Source organism: Aulonocara sp. 'chitande type north' Nkhata Bay, linkage group LG1 (genome assembly GCF_057382095.1).
Source record: "Aulonocara sp. 'chitande type north' Nkhata Bay isolate Kocher_YH1m ecotype deep benthic linkage group LG1, A_spYH_male_GT1.1, whole genome shotgun sequence".
Lineage (NCBI taxonomy): Eukaryota > Metazoa > Chordata > Actinopteri > Cichliformes > Cichlidae > Aulonocara > Aulonocara sp. 'chitande type north' Nkhata Bay.
The window spans coordinates 12,028,177-12,049,450 of record NC_141344.1 but is presented as its reverse complement, the minus strand read 5'-3'; the positions used below and the strand labels follow the sequence as shown (position 1 = coordinate 12,049,450).

The 21,274-nt window shown below is 40.1% G+C and overlaps 1 protein-coding gene across 3 annotated transcripts in view; it reads left to right on the top strand.

The window, feature by feature from the left end:
- The first annotated feature begins 1,124 nt into the window (after positions 1-1,124).
- unc13c (unc-13 homolog C (C. elegans)) overlaps positions 1,125-21,274 on the top strand; it is a 112,545-nt gene continuing 92,395 nt past the window's right edge. For all 3 annotated transcript variants that reach the window (XM_086270444.1, XM_086270487.1, XM_086270537.1), the window contains exons 1-2: positions 1,125-1,632; positions 7,436-11,715. In XM_086270444.1, the coding sequence (XP_086126570.1) occupies positions 7,635-11,715 (4,081 nt within the window). In that variant the 5' untranslated portion in view covers positions 1,125-1,632; positions 7,436-7,634. The remainder of the gene's footprint in view (positions 1,633-7,435; positions 11,716-21,274) is intronic.

The window sequence follows — 21,274 nt, the reverse complement described above, 5'->3', positions numbered from 1 at the left end:
TTAGTGGCTGTTGGAGGAGCGCATGACACACATCTCGGCTGAGAGAGGAGAGCAAGACTGACAGAGGGAGGCACGCAGAGAGGAGGAGAGCAGCGAAATGAGAGGGAGAGAGATGGGTTTTATTTGAATGCCTAATCACTGCCAAGGCAGGGGGAGTCAGTGAAATGATGTGGACTATCATGTGACACGCTACCTGCAATGTTTTCTTTGCACAGTGTCCGTCTTAATTTGTCCTCTTCAACATGAAATTAAAGCCACAATTAGCAAAATGTCACACAAGGACAAATTAAAACATGTGGCATAATCGCCCTACTATTTTGTTCGCGGGTTTAGGTGCATTTCCATTCCTTTTCACTGTTGTGAAATCATTCTAAGTGCAATTCACAACAGTGGTGGTGTTTTAATATACCACAGTGGCTATGATAAATCTACAGCGCCTGTGAGCAATCATGCATGACGACAATTCCACTGAGAGATGCAATTAGATGATGTGTGAGCATATTTCTGAATGTGTGTGTGTGTGTGTGTGTGTGAGAGAGAGAGAGATGGATATGGTCTTCTGTAACTTGAGGTTGGCCCTGACCATAAACGTGTGTGTGTGAAAGGAAGAGATGAAAGTGCGCTCTTAGTGCCCCTCAGGCATGCCCATAAAGCCGTGCACAAACACAGAAGAGCTCGCGCGCACCACACATTCGCGCGGATCTTGACGAAGAATTAAAGCAGTACTCCCGTAGCCTACAATAACATGGGTCCCACTGTGTGTCTGTGTTGCTCCTGGTTCATTATGATATTACATCATTCTGATGTTTCTTGTTCAGCATGTCCAGTGATCATATCATCAGGCAAATAGCAACCACGAATCACACACACCGGGGCTCTACCCCCCCCCCCCCCCCCCCCCTTGTTCTTCCTTCCTTCCTTCCTTCCTTCCTTCCTTCCATCACACTCAAGGCATCTCTCGTAAGCCTGAGTGTGTGTTTGGGGGTATCTTGCGTCCGTGTGTCTGAATGTCGGCTCAATTCTCTCAACCGGGCTCAGTGAGCACAAACACGCACACACAAAGAGAGAGAGAGGGAGTGAGTAAAAGAGAGAGAGAGAGTTTTGTATAAGGGAGGGATGGGTATTCTCCAGCCGGGGAGTAGAGCTTCAGTCTCGGCAGCCAGGAGCAACAGCAGCAGCGCTGTCTGTCTCCCCATCAGCGTCACCGCCACCCGCCTGCATCCCATTTTGGACTAGACACCCCGTGCAGTGAAACAGGCTACGGGCACGATCTTGTGTGTGGTTGTGTGAGCGCGCGTGCGCGCTTGTGTGTCATTCCTGGAACAAATAAAACCCACGACGAAGGAGCGAAAGAGGGGGTACAGTCGGTGGCATGGAGCAGAGGTGTGTGCACGTTTCTTCACGGAGGCGCGACTCTGGGCTGTGGTGTCTGACGGACGCAGAGAGATGCTGTGAGCTCTGGTATTAGCAGGCAGCTGCGCACCGAGCCACTCTCTCTTCTCCCTCCCTCCCCTCCCCAGCATCGCTGCTCTCTCCTCGCTCCGACCATTCGCTGAAACTGGGGAATCGGCTCCACACGGCTCGTTTTGCACACTATCGCTGGCGTCCTACACGGGGATTTGACACAACCAGGTATGTACAGCGGCGAAGCCCTGTCAGGCGCTCGAGACGTGTTTGCATGGCGTGGGAATCTTGACTGTTTGACTTCATCCTGGATCTTCTTGTTGCTTGCCTCCCCTCCCTCAGTGGCCCTGTCAGTGGACTGATGAAACGTTATTTGAAAATTATGCGAATAGATGGCATCATCTTGATGTAAATAGGTGGAAAAAAAATAAAATGCAAGGTGTTGATGATACTGTCAATCGTATTGTTGTTTCTGATTCAAACAATGTCGATTCTACAAACGTCCCATTGCTCTCATTCTCACCTTTCCCCATGTTGTTCTGCACAACAGGAACGCATGTGAGCAATGCTGTTGTTTCACACTGAGCAAACGCGATGAGACTGGATCCCGTCATGCCAGCCAAAGAAATGATAATATTTTGATTTATGAGTGGAGACAATCTGTTGTGATGTTGGCTGGTTTCCTAGGGCTGCGGGCAGATATTTCACTGTTGGGAAATAGACTACACAGGTTAGAAGAAAGGAGGCGGAATGTAGCTGAGGATGGGCGTGAGGGCAAAATGATTTGAGGATGCACACACCCTCACACGCTCAGCCCCCCCACTAGTGTACTTCGCTCTACTCACATAGCAGCAAATGTGTGCTTGAAAGCAATCATGCACAGAGGCATGCATGGCACACGTGTGTGTGTACATACATGGCTGCACACATATGCGCACAGGGATGTACACATCCACATGTGCACTAATCCACACTCAACCATAATCCATAATCATGAGTCTGAAGACATGACGTAACACATGAGCATCTCTCATTTATGTGGAGCCCATTCTGAAGGTTTGCACAAAATATCCCTCAGTGTCAACCAAAAGCTTAAGGGACTAAACAACACACCAGTGTGTAGTAGTAATTGGTTGCAGCATAATAACCTTAAATTGGTATAGCCGAGTTTACATCAGAAGAGGAGCAGTTGTACTATTGTGAGAAATAGGTTAGCATGCCTCTAACTGGCACTCACTTTTATTAAAAGAGAGTGGCAGAGATTGTACAGACTGTGAGAAATGGAGTGTTTTAGAGTGCTCTGCTGATCAAATGCATTTGGAAAAATGGGGGAAATAGGTCCCTGGATAGTAATGCTGGGCTTGGGGTAGGAATGCCTCAGAGCATAGGGAGTGGGTGTGGCTGAGGTACTCCCCTTTCTCTGGAGGTTTCTCTAGTCTGACTCACAAATGGGAGGGGCTGTAAGTCTGGACTATGGGAATACCCCAATTTTGTTTGTTACAGGAGCTAGTGATCTCTGACTAAGCAAGTTCATTAAGAAATTAGTTATTTTTAAAATATGCTGAAGTAGTTGATGAAAAAGACACTCCATTGGAGTAGTTTGAGTCTCAGTGCCTCGCTCAAGGGTCGAGAACTATATTTGATAATTATATGACCCACTTTTTAAAGACAGACAAAACAAAAATAATTGTATCAAACGTTTCAGTTATATAAAACAAGACTATGTTACGTTATGTAATGATATAACAATTCCAGTACACAAACTGAAATAGGCAAGCAGATCAACAATTCCAAGCAGACCAGCAATTCCAAGGAATTGAACTTCTTGATTCCCATCCCTATTCAAAAATGAGACTAAAGGGGGATTTATACATCTGTCTTAACGCTACACCAAAGGTACGTCATGACATCATAACTTATTGAAACCCTATCGTGCAACCTGACGTGCACTTCGCTAGAAATGTGACCATATGTCACATTAACACAGCCTGCAATGACTGTGATTGACCCATTGGGGATCATTGTAGCTTCGTACAAATTTACGGCTCCTTATGTTTTAACTTCCGTTTTTCAAATTGATTTGATCAACTCGAATAGAGAAACTCAGCGACCAACTAGTGTTTCAGTGTTACATTGTAGACTGTGCATAGATTTAATGCAGAAGAATAGGTTAAGCTTGAGGTCCAAAATGTAGAGACAAATAAATTATAGTACAGTATTTGAATATGTAAAAACCTGGTTAAACAGACACAATATGAGTCTGCTTAAAGAATTGAAATTAGTGGAACACGCGTAAGTAGGATGAGGTAATTTAGTTGTCTCTCATCCTTTTTTTTTTCTTTATTCTTGCATCATTACGCTCTAATGGGACGATACAAGCGATACCTCGTGGGCATTAGCAAGTTATTTGCACATCAAGTCTAGCTCTGGAAAAGGGCGAATGCTTCATTTGTCAAACCTTAACATGCACATGTCAGGATGTTGGCTCTGTTTACACAAAGGCAGCTCCCTAATTGGTGATCAACACTCATTAAACACTAGTATTCTTTTAGTGTGAAGTGTCCAGACCAAGTGCAGCCACACTGCAGTACAGTGCTTTATGTAAGTGATGGTCCAGTGTTTGCTACAGTAAACCGTAACATATCCTAGATGCCATATTTCATCCAGGATTGTGGCTGCAGCTCAATTTGGTTCATTAAGTGCATTACAAAAATGTGCATCACGAATGCATTGAGGTAATTGGTTTAAGTTAACCAGCAGTCATTTTTAGGTATGTTTTGTGTAGATGGTTGCGTGATAATGTATTATTATGGTTGAATCATTCAGAAAGCTTACACAAAAACATTTTTGTGATGTGATTTAGAAATTAGGCTGTCTGTTCGACAGTTTTCAGTTTAACGACTGAAAAGGTCGCTTTTTATATGCTATGCAAAACCTTCCTCCTTGAAGCATAATCTATGTTTGAGTAGCAATGAAAAGTACTTCAAAAGTAGAATTTTTTTAGCTGTACTATGGAAATGGACTATGGACTATAGCTGTACTATGTCTGGATAGCTTGAAATTTGTCTCTGTCTAACACTGACAACAGCACAGTAAAATATCTGCACTTATTAGCACCCCGTATCTGCAGTCCTGCCTGTGCAGGGACAGCCTTCCCTGCTAGGTGTGTATCGCCTGCACGTCTTTGACAAATTCAGCAAAAGTTTGTTTGATCAGAATGAATTACAGTGAAATCTTTAGAAGACCCAGGGCTGGTGACTCATTGGGGTAACATAAGAGATGTGCAAGAACTGCTTTATCTCAACAACCATAAAAAAAATCTAATCCTGCTTCAGATCCTCAAAAACCTTTGTGCCAATCAAAAAAAAGAAAAGAAAAAAAAAGCCAAAAAAACTGTATGTCAGCTATACATAACATCAAAGGAAACTGAAAGGTTTGATGCCAGTGTTAATTCTAAGGAATTATTTGCTCTGAGAAAGACACGTTTGCAGTTTTTATCACTATAGATCATAATCCTCCAATTTTTTCATAATCAAAAATATAATTCTTATATTGTAGCTTCTGGCATGCAAATGTCTAATTCAATCATTCAGCACATTCCCTTCCTTTTATTTCCTCACATTCCACTCATCATTTCCATCTTACTCTTCTTTCATGCAAACATTTAATTTTGCTCATTATATTGTGCTATTCAAGTGTGTAAAAAATAAACATATTTATTTATAAAAAGTAATTTGTAATCATTTGGGGATGTATCTCTGCGTCCTGATTTGAAATAATTCACTCAATAAGAAAAAAACATGCTTTCCAGTAATATTCTACCACCGCATGTGACAGTATAATATTATTTTCCCTGTCCTAGTTAGTTTTAAGTGTTAATTTTTGTCTGGCTGAAACATATGCATTAGTAAAGTACAGTGGTTTCTCAGGTTTACTGAACCTTTGTTTGGGCTATCCAATATTCTCTACATTTAGGAGGCAATTAAATAGGAGAGAAGGAGTGTCTGTAACTCAGACCCTTCTTCAAGAATGTGTAAATGAGCCACCTATTTTTCTGTGCACTTTGAAATATAGAAATGCACTTTTTGAATAACAAGCTCTTGTTATGTTGGTCTTATTCAGTAGTTTAATGGCACCAGATTGGAAACTTAGCACCATCATCAGCACTTGATCTTGCTAGTGTTGCAAGATCTTGCACTGCGGTGCACTCATTCACTTTCATTCATTTAGAGACATGTTGGAAATTCACTTTCATTCACAATTTTCTTTAAGACTGTGTGAGACTTTGCTTTGTTCACAACTCAATTGCCCCTCTTATCATACAGTTATAAGTTTAAAATTCAGAAGATCACTGATCATGAAAGTATTTCAGGCAATCTCGGAACATATTAAATCATTATCTGCTGTGATTCATTTGTTGGGGACAGTTTTAGGTCATGAACCATTGGTTTCAAAAGGCTGCTCTTGGCTGTATGCCATTTTAAAAGAGCTGAGTCATGAACCTCCCAGTATACCAGTATATTGTAGTTCTTTTTTACCTTAACATTTTGCCATTCCATACCTGTAAGAGTTTTGACAGTTGGTAAAGATTTTTTTAAAAGCTTAATGATTTGCGAATACATCAGGACAATTTTTGAAAGATAAATCATCATTTCAATGATATCATACTTTTTTTTTTTAATTAACTAGTTAATTGAGTATCTGGTGACCTATTAAGACTGGTTCCACTGCAAGACATTTTCAGAATTATGTATAGACAAAGAGCCAAACTGCTGGACTCCTTACTTTATACAGTAGTAGCAGAAAAATGTACATGCTGGCATCACATTTCAGTTCTATTTGCTAATGTCTGATCTTTCTTCTGAGGCAAGCAGTAAAAGCTAACTGAGATGCTGTGTTTCACAGCTCATTTAAAGTGAGCATGTCTCTGTGGTCATGAGACTGTAGACACATCAAGCTCTAAACCCCAGAACTAATGTGTAGCAGCTGTCAGGTCCTCAGCACAACAAACATCTCTCTTTTGAATCAGTTGACCAGCTTCGCTATATGGAAAATACATACCTCTCATACCCACTCCAAGCAATTGAAGGTTTAACGCTATCAAGCATGATTCAAGGGGCCTCTTTTTCCATGAGCCTAAAATGACTGTTTATAAGCCAGTACATTTTAATATCACTTGAGTACGCCTCCCTCATTTGGTCAAAACATCTCTGATCCATCACAACGTGAACACAAGTCCTGGGGGTGTTCTGTGGTGTCTGGATGTTGGAAACAGATCTTTGAACTTGTACTGTTGCTTTCTTTAATGGGAATTGAATGAGCTGTCCACTTTGTGCAGTCCTTGAGCCATTCCTAAGCAGTTTCTTCAGTGTGGCTGGGTGGTTTGTCATGCTGGGGAAGGTGACGTAACATTTACATAAATGTAAACACCAACTGTTTCCCAGGAATGTTATAATGTTACATTATAATAGGATGATCATTGTTATTCACTTCACCTACCTTCCAGTAGTACTACTTCCATATAGTTAACTCATGTATCAGACCATTCCAATTAAATTAAGGAAATTTGTGTTCTCATCAAATTTTAGCCATTTCACAAGATAAAAGATTTTTAAATTATTTGTCATGGATAGTTTAAGTATGATTTTTTTTTTTGAAATACAATTTATTTTGGTGCTCCCTGTCTCTTTCTCATTTGATTTGTCAGGAAGTCTAGTTTGTGATTTAAGGTGACATCCATATAGAATGGGTGACTAGGTGCTCTGTTGAATTATCAGCAAAACAATGTGTTTAAAGTTAGTTGTTGTTAATGCAGAAATTTAAATATAGACGCAAATTGTCCTTTGTTTTAGTGTTTACTTAAGCAGTTATTTAATTGGTGAATGAAGACAGTTCAGAGGAGAAAATTTGGCTTTACAAATGTTAAAGATCAAAAGATAAAAAAAAAAAAAGTAGGGTTCTGCTGTATTTATGTATATCTTAGGAATTTGCGACCCAATTGTAAAACAAATATTCTTTCTTTGTCTTACAGAGAGATGGTCCTTTTCTGGAGGAAGGCCACTGGATTCAAAAGTATTAGTGACTCTCTGCATGGGCTGTGGTTTTAGTGATTGTGAGCTGGGCTCCTACTGTCAAGCACAGGTTGATTGTGCTTGGCTCACTGACGCTGTATTCCCAGCCAACTTCTCCTTTCATTAGATGATAAAAAAAAGTCCACAGGATTGCCATCCATGGTTTCTGCCCTAATCAAAACTATATCAGCCTACATTGAAAAGATTTGCAAAGGAATGTTTACAAAGAAATTGGCAAAACCAATAAAGAAGAAAGAGAGAAGTGAAAATAAAGAGCCTAAATTGACCACTGATTTGCAAGTACACAATCTAACTCTCTCTACCACACTGAAGACTACCGTTAAAAAGATTTCCAAATGCTCTTCAGCACGTAACATTTCGCTCGAGGAAGACGACGGAAAAAACGACTGTTCATCTCTGTCACCCACTTTCAGTTATCGTGTAGCTATAGCAAATGGACTCCCAAAAAGTTCTCTTTTTTTGAATAATAATGAAAGCATCTTTCCCGAGGTTCTTTCGATTGACAGTAGTTACTCTGACTCCTTGAGTGACACAAAACCCATCCGGAGACTGGATGAGCATAAATCGCACACTATGCCAGTAAGACGAAACAGGAAGAGCCTCATCAGTTTGGCTCCCTCGGATGGTAGCTCTGAAGGTGAAAGAGGGGAGCGCTCCAGTCTACACACACTTAGGTTGGGAGCTCTACGCAAGTTAAGAAAATGGAAAAAGAGCCAGGAATGTGTCTCCTCAGACTCCGAGGTGAGCAATTGGAGGAAAACTCTAGGCATTCGGAGCAAATCCTTGGACCGTGCTGGACGGCAACAAAAGAGCTCAACCCTTGAGCCTGGCTCATCCTCAACAGGTTGCATCAGTCAAACACAGGATGTAATGGAAATGATCTTTAAGGAGCTACAGGGGATCAGCCAGATAGAGACAGAACTATCTGAGCTTCGTGGCCATGTCAATGCCCTTAAAAGTTCAATTGATGAGATCTCCAGCAGTGTGGAAGTAGTTCAGAGTGAGATTGAACAGCTTCGCTCTGGATTTGTCCAGTCAAGAAGGGAAACTCGCGATATCCATGACTACATAAAACAAATTAGTCACCAGGCCAATAATTCCACCTTGCGATTCCTCAATGTTCCTGAAGAAAAGTCAGAGAAAACAGAGAGTCTAATTTATAAAATAATAAAAGACAAAATGGGTTTTGTTGACCCTCATAAAACAATTAAAATTGAACTCGCTCATAGATTAGGGCAACAAAGAGAATGTTCTAATGCTAAACCCCGCCCTATTATTGTTATTTTTGCAACACCCCAAGATAGAGATGTAGTCTTAAAAAAGTGCTATAAACTTAAGGGAACTGGCATTACCGTGTCTACTGATAGCTTAACTCATGATGGAAAAGAGAGAAAAGATAAACTGTCATCCTCTCAAACTTATGAAAGCATGGATATAAAGATCTCAGGAAAGGATAAAGTCGTGGAGAGTGATGACTGGGACTCAATGGACAGTGACAAAGAACTGGATGAATTAAGCAGAAATAAATATGCAATGGTGATTTCAAAGCCTGTTCACAAGAGCAAATCAGAGAAGAGGCGGTCCCATGATCATACCCGGTCAGGAGATGAGGCTGGCTACTCAGGCACAGTTCACTATGCTGATGACCCTTACTATGATCCAGAAAAGCATGCAAAGGCTTACTATTCTGATCTGACCCCTGGTTGGCTTTCCCAGAGTGACTACTCCACTCCAAAACTCAGCCGCTCTGAGTCTGACTGCTCAAAACTTTGCCAGTCATACTCAGAAGACTTTTCAGAGAGTCAGTACTTTACACGGGCAAATGGCTGCTCCCTGCTGTCCTCCTCAGATCAGGAACTGTGGCAAAGGAAACAGGAAGACATGGCTTCTTCCTGGTATGCTAGCCCCAGTCACGCTCTTAGCCACGATAATCAAGCTTATGAACATAATGAGGTCGAGACTACGGAAACTATTGACAGCGGAGTTAGCAATGGACTTGTCTGTATGTCAAGGGATAGAAGTCACTACAGTGGCTCTCAGCTTTCTCTGCAAGGTGATCTATCACCGTGGAAAGACTGGCATCATTTGGAGCAGGGTGCTGACTCTGGCTTAGAAGCCTCCATAGAGGTTAGCAGTCCATTTGACCCATCAACAATTCCTGGTTTTCCAGAGAACATCACTAAATGTCAGGAAGTTGATTTACAGTTTGAAGGAGATGAGGAATTTATGATGCTTGACAGGGAATCTTCCCTACCACCAATAACGACCCACATTATTCCTCCTATCACGGAACGTGAGTATGTCAAGTCATCTGCTCGTCAATCTAAGGAACCATGTAAGATTATTTCAAAAGAAAGCACGAAAGTAGCATCTTCCCCCAAAGATTCCCCTAAAGCCACTGCTAAAGTGACACATAAACAAACTAAAGTGGCTACAAAAGAGGACAACTCAAAAATATTGCTAAAGGAAAGTCCTAAGGTATCTGCTAAGGTTTTACCTAAAGTGACCTCTAAAGCAGCTCCTAAAGAGTTGCCTAAAGAGATTTCAAAGACAGCAGCTAAGGAATCCTCTCAAGCTATCTCTAAAGACAGTCCTAAACTCACTCCTAAAGACACAACAAAGCCCACAGTCAAAGAGGTATCTAAAGTGGCATCTCAGGCACGTCCTAGTGAGATTGTTAAAGTCACTTCTAAAGTGACCACGAAAGATAGCCCCATGTTGACTCCTAAAGAAAGTCCTAAAGAGTCCCCTAAAGAGAGCCCTAAAATAACCCCAATCGACACCCCTGTCTTGACCCCTGTCTCGACTCCTAAAGAGTCCCCTAAGGAATCTCCTAAGGAATCCCCTAAAGTTATTGCTAAAGAACTTCCACAAGTTGTACCTAAAGAAGGTCTGAAAATTACTCCTAAAGAAGTTACCAAAGAAGCTTCAAAACCTTCCCCAAAAGAGGCCCCCAAAGAGGTGCATAAAGTAGCACCTAAGGAAACTGCTAAAATACCAACTAAAGAAATTTTGGGGACTCCAGCTAAAGAGTCCCCAAAAGTAGTCCCAAAAGAGAGCCCTAAAGTGACCCCCAAAGAAACCCCTAAACCAGCCCCAGGAGAAGCTCCTAAAGTAGCACCAATAGTAGCCTCTAAAGAAGTCTCTAAAGATATCCCCAAAACAATTCCTAAAGAAAAATTCCCCGAACTGGATGTTAATCATAGCTTTCACCAGCCCCAGAGTAAGTCTTCATCTATGTACCGTAGCCAGAGTGAGATTCGAACAGAGAAGGTTGAGGAAGTTCCCAAGTCTTGGAGCAGTAGGCTCAGCATAGATCTCAGTGAAAAGTCCTTTGGATTTGGCTTTGGTTCTACCTTACAGAGAGCTAAGTCAGCTCTTGAGGTTGTATGGAAATCTGGGTCTCAAACTACCCCTGCTGCGCCACCTGAGGAGACCTCAAACACCTCGTCTTCATTTATGGGGCGATTCCGCACACTATCTGGTTCCACCACCAATAATTCTAGTACTACAGTTGACTCAGATATCCAGAAAGAGCCCGTCTTCCTTAAAGCAGAGGAGGATAAAACAGAAGCCGAGGAACAACCCGTGGACAGTGAGACCCACTATGTTGAAGTAATGGAGCAAGTGCTAGCTAACCTGGAGAACAGAACTAATACTTCTGAGACAGAGGAGCCTGATGAACCTGTTCAGGAGTGTGAGACTTCTCAGGACTATGATGTGTCTGAAGACATTGAAGCCACTCCAGACATTGATGCCTCTCAGGATTTGGAAGCTTCGCAAGAGTTGGAAGCCCCAGGTGACAATGAAGCAAGTAAAGAAACATGTGTTCTGGAGTATGATTGTAGTTTGGATGAGCAGTATGATGAAGAGTACAGCGAGGATTATGAAAACCAACTGACTGAGGACACTGCTGAATATGATGCCATGGTAGAATATGTAGATGTAGAAGAACCAGATGAGACAGAGGGAAATGATCTGACAGAGGAGATGGAAGAAGGTGATGAGGAGCTGGAAGAGGTGGCAGAAATAACTGAAGAGGTTGCAGAGGTGGCAGAAAAAGTTGAACAAAAGCAAGAGGATGAAAACAAAAATCTTCCAGAAGAAAAACCAATAGAGGCTCCACCTAAAAAACGTATTCGGCCCACATTTAAGGAGGCAGCGCTGAGGGCCTACAGGAAACAGATGGCCGAACTGGAGCAGCAGATCCTTGCAGGGGGTATGATACTTTTCTTCCTATCATTTGTCACAGTGTTATCTGAATTTTGTTCCACTTTTTTTTTACATGGCAGGTCTTACATGTGTTGTATGAATTACTAACAAAATAGACAAAATCTACATTTATGTGCTCCCCAAAATTTGTCAGTAAAGAAGCAAACAGTAAGTGAACATCAAGTACAGCAGTCAAGTGTCAGGTGATTGTGCATTAATGAATACAGCAACAAAGTTACTGTAAATGTGGTTACAGCTATAGTACCAAATGTTATAACCAACAAAAAAAAGGTAAATATAAAAAATAAATAAATTATAAAATATAAAAGCTGAGATGGGCTCCAGTCCCCACGGAATCCTGATAAGGATAAGTGCAAGTGAATGGATGGATAAAAAACAAATCCCAGGAAACAATGAGGGAAACAACAAGGAGTATGGGAAGAAGTAATATACCCGTTTGTTTTCAGTTAATGAACAGCAAAAATAGCATGAATTCTTATTTTTAAACATCAAGAAAGTCTTTGGTGGAAGCCTGAATTGCAGTGAATGTAAATAAATGCATGTATATGATTTACACAGTGCAACCAAGCCCCTGACTTGAAATTAGGTATTGTAATAATGCGACTCTTGCATGAGCCTCAGACTTTGATACATTTGGCAAATGTGTTTGAATTGGTTATTTATGTTGTGGTGAAAAACTGAAGGCAGTGAATCTGTTAGGTGGTGGATGGCAGTGTTATGGGTGGCAATGACTTTGAATTCCCATGGCACAGCACTGGATTCTCATGCAGACAGCTGTGGCTTAAGGGATAGTATTTTATTTCTGGTGGGTTGTTATTTATTACCAGACTTTTTAGGAACATAGAATTCTGTTGGTGACCTCCTAAACATACCATCATTTGAAAAAAAGCATGACTGCACTGCTATTTAATGACATTGTGGTGGCAGAGAGTTCAAACAAGTGTAAACATAAAGCTTTTATTTGCTTCTTTTTCTTTTCTTTTCTTTTTTTTTTAACCAATGAGAAGCTATTAAATGCACTACAATATTTTAAATCATAAATAAAACCATTATACATTATACCAGTAATTGTATTGTTGTTGTATACCTTTGATTCACCACAGTAGTATTTATTCAGAATTCTGTAGGTCTATGGCATCCCACTTAAAATTTGGATAGATTCATTGATGGAACAGTCTTCCAGTTGTAGTGAAATAAGACATAAGGGAATTTCCATGCTTACTTAAAATCAAAAAGCTTTTGACCCACATATGTAACGGTTGTAGTGATGGCGGGCAATTTTAGTTCAGTAATACAGGCTACTCCTTAATGCTGGCTGTGTGACAGATGTGTTCATAAATGTAAATTCAGTTCAAATTAAAATAGATTAACCGGAGATTCCCCTCCTGGCACAGTATATGGGTCTATGCTTTATACATCACTTCTAACATAAACAGGTAATCTTATAACAGGCCAATGCAAACTTAATGAAACATTTACTGGCTATGACTCTGCAGCTTTAGTTTTACACATTGCCTTTTTATGGCTACCAGGCAAAAAGAATTAAGACTTGAACTGAGTGACTGACTTACTGAGTCACTCCTTATTGCTGAATCTCATAGGTGTGAGGTGAGGCATAGCGAGCTCTAGGCAAGTGTGACAGACTATCCTCACTTTCCACTGGCTTTTTGATTCTTTTTCCATCTTTGATAAATCAGTTAGAGGCCTGGTTCTAGGCAAGGCAAGTTTATTTATATAGCACAATTCAACAACAAGGTGATTCAAAGTGCTTTACAGAGACATTAAAAACAAAAACAAATAAAAAGCATGATTTCAAATTGATAAAAAAAACAAAAACAAAAACAAAAAACAGTAGATAAAATCAGTAGTTAACATTTAAGTTTTGAAATTTAAGCTTAAAAGTGTGGATTTGGTGTTTTATTCAAATGCAGCTGAGAATAGGTGAGTCTTCAACCTGGATTTAAATAAACTGAGTGTTTCAGCTGATCTGAGGCTTTCTGGGAGTTTGTTCCAGATATATGGAGCATAAAAGCTGAATGCAGCTTCTCCGTGTCTGGTTCTGACTCTGGGAACTGATAAAAAACCGGATCCAGATGACCTGAGGGATCTGGAAGGTTCATACTAGGTCAGGAGGTCACTGATGTATTTTGGTCCTAAACCATCCAGAACTTTATAGACCAGCATCAGAACTTTAAAGTCTATCCTCTGACGGACAGGCAGCCAGTGTAATGACCTCAGAGCTGGACTGATGTGGTCCACTTTTTTGGTCTTAGTGAGGACTCGAGCAGCAGAGTTCTGAATGAGCTGTAGTTGTCTGACTGATTTTTTTAGGTAGACCTGTAAAGATGCTGTTACAGTAATCAAGCCTACTAAAGATGAATGCATGGACTAGTTTTTCCAGGTCCTGTTGAGACATCAGATCTTTTATCCTTGAAATATTCTTGAGGTGATAGTAAGCTGACTTTGTTATTGTCTTAATGTGTTTTTCTAAGTTTAGGTCTGCATCCATCACTACACCCAAATTTCTCGCCTGGTTTGTGGTTTTTAGGTGTATAGATTGAAGTTCTCTAGTGACCTGTAATCGTTTTTCTTTGGCACCAAAGACTATTACTTCAGTTTTGTTTTTGTTTAGCTGGAGAAAATTGTGGCACAACAAGTCATTAATTTCCTCAATGCATTTACCAAGAGCCTGTACAGGGCCTCGGTCTCCTGGTGACATTGTGATATTTATTTGTGTGTCATCTGCATAGCTATGATAGTTTATTTTGTTGTTCTTTATAATCTGTGCCAGTGGGAGCATGTAAATGTTAAACAGAATGGGTCCCAAGATGGAACCTTGGGGAACTCCACATGTGATACTTGTCTGCTCAAATGTGAAGTTACCTATTGATACAAAGTGTTTTCTAAGTATGTTTTGAACCAGTTTAGTACAGTTCCTGAAAGACCTGCCCAGTTCTCCAGTCGTTTGAGTAATATGTTGTGGTCAACTGTATCAAATGCTGCACTGAGATCCAGTAAAACTAAGACTGACATTTTTCCACTGTCTGTATTCAGACATATGTCATTAAACACTTTGGTCAGAGCGGTTTCAGTGCTGTGGTTCTGTCTAAACCCTGACTGGAAGGCATCATAGCAGTTATTCTGTTTTAAGAAGTAATTGAGCTGTTGAGAAACTGCTTTTTCAATGATCTTACTTAAAAATGGGAGATGTGAGATCGGCCTGTAGTTGTTCATTTGTGTCTTGTCAAGATTGTCCTTTTTCAGTATAGATTTAATTACAGTAGTTTTAGTGGTTCTGGATACACACCTGACATTAAAGAAAAGTTGACGATCTGTAACAGGTCTGACTCCAAAGTCTTTGAGACCTTTTTGAAAAAACTTGTTGGCAGGACACCTAAACAGCAAGAGGAGGAGTTCAGCTGACCTAAGATGTCCTCCAGGTCTTTGCTGTTAATAGGGTGAAACTGTTTGATGGTGTTTAAAGTGTTTTTCGGTGGACACAGTACATATCCTGAATCTGCTGTTGATGTACCAATTGCTTGTCTAATCTTTTGGATTTTTCCTGTGAAGAATTTGGCAAAGTCATTGCAGGCCATGGTCGAATGAAGTTCAGCTGCCACTGACACAGGAGGGTTTGTTAGCCTGTCAACTGTAGAAAATAAGACCCGAGCATTATGACTGTTTTTAGTGATGATGTCAGAGAAGTAGGACCTCCTTGCACTCCTCAGTTGTAAATTGTAATTGTGAAATTTCTCTTTATAGATGTCATAATGCAGCGGTCCCCAACCTTTTTTGCGCCACGGACCGGTTTATGTCCGACAATATTTTCACGGACCGGCCTTTAAGGTGTTGCGGATAAATACAACAAAATAAAACTAGTACCAGTACCGAAAAAAAGAAAATGTATTCATAACACACGTGAAAAGACCCAGGAAAACTGAGTAAACGATAAAAACGATAACAAAATAACGCTGAAAACCGATAAAAACCCTGAAAACTATACATTTCACAACTGAGCCTCAACTCTCGCGGCCCGGTACCAAACGACTCATGGACCGGTACCGGTCCGAGGCCCGGGGGTTGGGGACCGCTGTCATAATGAACATCTAGGTTTGTTTTTCTCCATCTGCGCTCAGCTTTCCTACACTCTCTTTTTTCATTTTTCACCAGTGTGGAGTTTCTCCATGGAGACTTTTTCCTTCCAGAGATAACCTTCACCTAATGGGAGCAATAGTGTCCATTACATTTAATATTTTAGCATTGAAGCTATTGACAAGCTCATTGACTGAACCTCTGGATAAGTCAGGTGTTAATGGGAAGACATGGTTAAAGATCTCACTACTCTATTCGGTTATACACCGTTTTGTGATCACTGCTGTTGATATATTTGTGTGGGCTGAAATTTTACTTTCAAAGAAAACACAGTAATGATCAGACAGGCCCACATCAGACACAGTAACCTTTGAAATGCTCAGGCCCTTGGAGATCAGTAGGTCAAGAGTGTGTCCTCTATTATGTGTGGCCTCTGTTACATGCTGAGTCAGCCCAAAGTTGCCCAGAGTGTTACTCAGGTCTTTAGACCCTTTGTCCTGAGAGTTGTCCACATGGATGTTAAAATCCCCAACAATAATTACACAGTCGAAATCAACACAGATCACAGACAGCAGTTCACTGAGATCATTAAAAAAGTCTGTGCAGTATTTGGGAGGCCTGTAAACATTAAGAAACACAACTCAGCTGTAAAGCCACATATTCAAAAGACTGAAAACTTCCAGGAGATAGCTGCTTACATTGAAATGATTCATTAAATAAGACAGCAACCCCTCCTCCTCTCCTGCTCACCCTGGCCTCACTGATAAAACTGTAGTTAGGAGGGGTCGTCTCGATGAGAACAGCTCCACTGTTACTTTGGTCCAACCAAGTTTCAGTTAAAAACATAAAATCAAGGCTGTGCTCAGTGATTAAATCATTAAGTGAAAATGTTTTCCCAGCTAAAGATCTAACGTTTAATAAAGCCAACTTAAGTGTTTTAGAGGTATTATTTGTCCCCCTCGTGTTTGGGAGCAGTCTGTGGCACACAAGGTATGTTTACTATATTTAAAGATCTTTTAGGGTGCAGCTCTCTGTGTTTTGACCAGGCCACATGTCTCCTTCTGTCACCTAAAAGTACAGAAATTTTAAAACCTTCTATGATGTTTATGTGTTTGTGCTGTTTTGCTTCATTATTCAGGTTTGTTTTGTGACAACCTATCAAAGACTGAAATGTGTAGTGGAAATGTAAGAGAGTGGTAACCACACAGACATGTGAAATAGATTTTTCTTTGCACTCGTTTTCTTTTGGCTGCATATTTTTCCATGCCACAAGCTTGGGGCATTTTTTATAAATTTTGCCCCTTTGCACCATCACAGTGGTTTTAAATCAGCCAATCAAGATGTGACTAAAGTTTTAGTTCAAAATGTTTAACTAAAGTAGTACGTTAACTGTTTAGGAGCAAAAATAATCAGACATTTAGCATGTATTTTCATATAAGACGAGCCCTGATCCATTATTATTCCATGACAAATTAAGCAGAAAAAATATCAGGAGTTGATTGCAAGTGTTTAACTTGTATTTTGTAGCTTTTTACCAGAAATTTTACTATGAGGTCCAAAGACATGCCAGTGAAGGAGGCCATCATTAGGCTAAACCCCCCCCCCCCCCCCCCCCCCCCAAAAAAAAAACCCCCAAACAATAATAAACCTATCAGACAGATAGTAAATTGTCTGAGTGGTCAGATCAATAATCTGGTAAAATGTAGGAATCCATCATCAAAAGGCCTGCAATACTATTGATGATAGTGGTTAAAGTGGTTAATTGCATAATTTTGTCCTTGGTTAAGAAAAACATCTAAAAAGTTAAGATACAATAGATAAAAGAGACTTATTTGGACAGAAGAATCCAAGATGAACTTGCACTAGAATGATGGGAAGAGAGAAGTATGGTAAAGGAGAGAAACAGCTAATATTCTGAAGCATTCCACATCATTTTCAAACATAGTGGTGGTGATGTTATAGCATTGGCATGTATTACTGTCAGTGGAATTAGGTTACTAGTGTTTATTGAAGATGTGACTGCTGACAGAAGCAGCAGGACCAATTGTAAAGAGGACAAGGCTTTGCTCAGATTTAGCCACATACTGCAAGGCCGATTGAAGAAAGCTTTACAGTGCAAATGGATAATGATCCAGTGCATACTGCAAAAGTAACCTAAGAGTTTCTCAAGGCAAAGAAATGGGATATTGCTTTATGGTCAAGTCATTCACCTGATTTTAACCCAACTAGGCATGCATCTAAAGGGAGGAAACTCAGCATTTGGTGCAGTCCATGGGTGCTAGACTTTTGGCAGTCGTCAAGTCTTTAAAACAATCCTTGTGTTTAACATTATGTTCATTTGTCCAATTTTTGTTGAACATCTAGTTATTGCTGCGCCTTGGTGAAACCCTTTCAATGGAAGCGGAAAATCTGCACTTCAATCATATAGTTGTGTAAAAAGTGTTAATAAAATATTATAACACATAATAGAACGAGACAAAAATATAATCGCCTGCTCTTTCCGGTGTCATCTAAAACACTATCAGATGTGTTTGGCACCTGAAATGTTACCTCACAGTTTTTTGAAAAATACACACAAATTGTAATTAAAAAAATTGTATTATTTTGTGGTGCTTATGGAGAAGGACGCATAGATGCATGCACAATCTATATGCCCCCCACATTTCCTCCCACTCACACGCTCCTACTCCCACCCTCATTAGCTTTACGCCTTCATCTCTTGTAGCTGATATGTGCTCATCATTCTCGTGCTCTGGAGCGTGCTGGCTGGTCTGTGTGGGAGCTGTGAAAGGAGTCTCAGCAGTACTGCCACTCCTGCCGGGCCTGTCTTCAACTGGCTACAGCAGCGTCTGTATTCAGATGCTAATTCACATTCCCAAGGGCATTCTGTAACCAGGTCAGCCTTGCTTGGAATATTTATAGAGGTCTACCGCTACTGAAGTTTGCTGCTTGTTCCTGGGGGAGCAAAGGAGGTAGACCCTCTTTATGCTTAGTTCACCATTTCTCAAGAAAGTGTGGATATGAAAAATGCAGATAAAGGGAATGGAGGGCCTCTCCTGCTGTTGTTTAAAGTGTTATCTTCCAATTCAAAATATTGATTGACTTTGTGTTGTTGCTGGGGGAAAAAATGGATCTAAAGTGAAAACTTGTTCTTCACAGGTAATGTACACTCCCAACTTTGAGATGCTGCAGTTTTCAGATTAAACACTTAAAGTGTCAATAGGTAACTCCCCACACACGCATCCACCCCATGCAGCCATTGAAAAGACGCTTTGTTTTAAAATGCTCTCTTGTATCAAGCTTACTGACCTAGTAAAAACAATGCCAAGTGTTTATCTCCTTTGAACCCTTTTTAGTTGCTGTGCACTATCCATACAAGGTTCAGCTTTACTTTTCTTCTTTACTTTCTTTTTCTTTGCATCCTCAGACAATACACCTCATATTTTTCATTTATATTTTTCAGTTTCATAATTATTGCCAACGTTTGCTATTGAGTTTGAATTTACTAAAAGCTACTGGAAAATCAATAATGGTTTCCTTTACATGTTTTATTTGTTTGTTTGTTTTGAATGGCTTTCTTTTCTGGTTAAAAATCATACCCTATATCCTTTCATACTTTTTATACTTGTAGTTTTTACCCTCTACTTGCCCCAGCGTTGTTCTCTATTAGTATAAGTTGCGACAATAGTTGCTGCAATGTCACAAACAAAACTTTGCTTATATATATAGGGGCTGATAACCCATCTTTGCTGATCTTGGTTCACTTCTTCAGAAATTTCTTTTCTATGATATTGTGAATAAGTGAATGAATTCACTGACATTAGCCTGCCACAGCCTCAAAGACAGAGTCATAGTTAGAACAAAAGTTAGAACAAAAAGCATTTGTCACTATAAAAGTTTGTACTGCAGTAGAGCATTAAGACTTGTCATAGTCATTATAAATTAGGAGTTCTTTAGCGTACATAAATTATTTTTATTTAAATGTTTATAGTTCATAGGTATATGAAATTGAGAAAAGTAGGAACATAGGATTGGCAGGCTTGTTTATATAAATACGTAGAACTGCTACAACTGGTTGGCAGTGAAGGGAGGAGTAAAATATAGTAAGATATTGTGGTCAGCAGTATTGAATGCTGCACTGAGGTCCAACAGGAATAGTGCAGGGATGAGTCCACTGTCAGAGCCCATAGGAAGGTCATTAGTAATGAGCCCTGTTTCTATACTGTGATTAATTCTGAATCCTGACTGAATTTCTTTAAACAAACCCTTCCTTTGCATATGATGAGTTAGCTGTTTCACAGCTACTCTTTCAAATTATTTTTAAATAAAAAGAAAGTTGGTGATTGGTCTGTAATTAGCTAAGACAGCTGGGTGAAGTAAAGGCTTTTAAAGAAATGTATTAATTACAACCATCTTAAAAGCCTGTGGTACATAGCCTGATAATATTTAACATTTAATTTTGAATCCCTAGTCTAGTAAAAATGAGACCTAGGAGACACATCAATTATTTGGAGGACGTGATTACTGAAGGTAACTGAGGAAGATCAATAGTATTGAAAGTTGTCTGTGAAGGTTCTCAGTCATCCAGGTCATTGTAGTCTAAGGAGCTTGGAAAGAAAAGAGTCTGGACTTCTTTAAGTCACTTGAAGATGTTTCACCTCTCATCCGAGAAGCTTCTTCAGTTCTAAGGGTCAAATGGTGAAGAGTCCCAGATGTAAACCCTGTGGGACAAAGGACCCCCTGATGATCCTCTACCTAATCACATGAGCCAAGATGTGAAAACGGGTGTGGCTCACAATCAGCCAGGGTTTCGGGTGAGCTCATTGTGAAACCTGGCCCCACCCTACCATGTGATTTCCTGAGGTCAGATGGCCCAGGGTGTGAGTGGACGTTAAGGCGTCTGGGAAGATATCTCAAAACTGGATTGTAGGTGGCAGACAGTTGGTGTCGTAAACCACCGCCTCTGTTCAAAGATGGTCGCTCACTTGCAGTAAATTGTGTTCTGGTCTGTTGCAGGCTATTAAAAACAAAACCTCAGTTCGTACACAAGTAAAATGTGAATCTCTAAAGCATTAGATGTTATTATTGAACCCAAAATCAGGGTTGAAGTCAGCAATAAGATGATTGTAAATGATATAGGCTATATGGATCTATTGAAACCAAAAATGTTCCCTGACATCAATATACAACCGTTTAAGAACACTGATAAGCTGTCGATGAAGGAAATATAGCCAAACATACATACTCTGGGAGTAAAGCATGGTACTGTATATTGGAAATGCAATATGATATGGCCACAGATGTTATCTAAGTAATGTTAATGTCAGACTTATTCAATATACCTTGCTGCAAAACTAGTTAAAGCTTTCAGACTTCAGCTTTTCGGAACACATTAAACGACCATATACATTGGGGATTTGTTCATTTCCAATTTTTTCTGTCTTCCTAACACT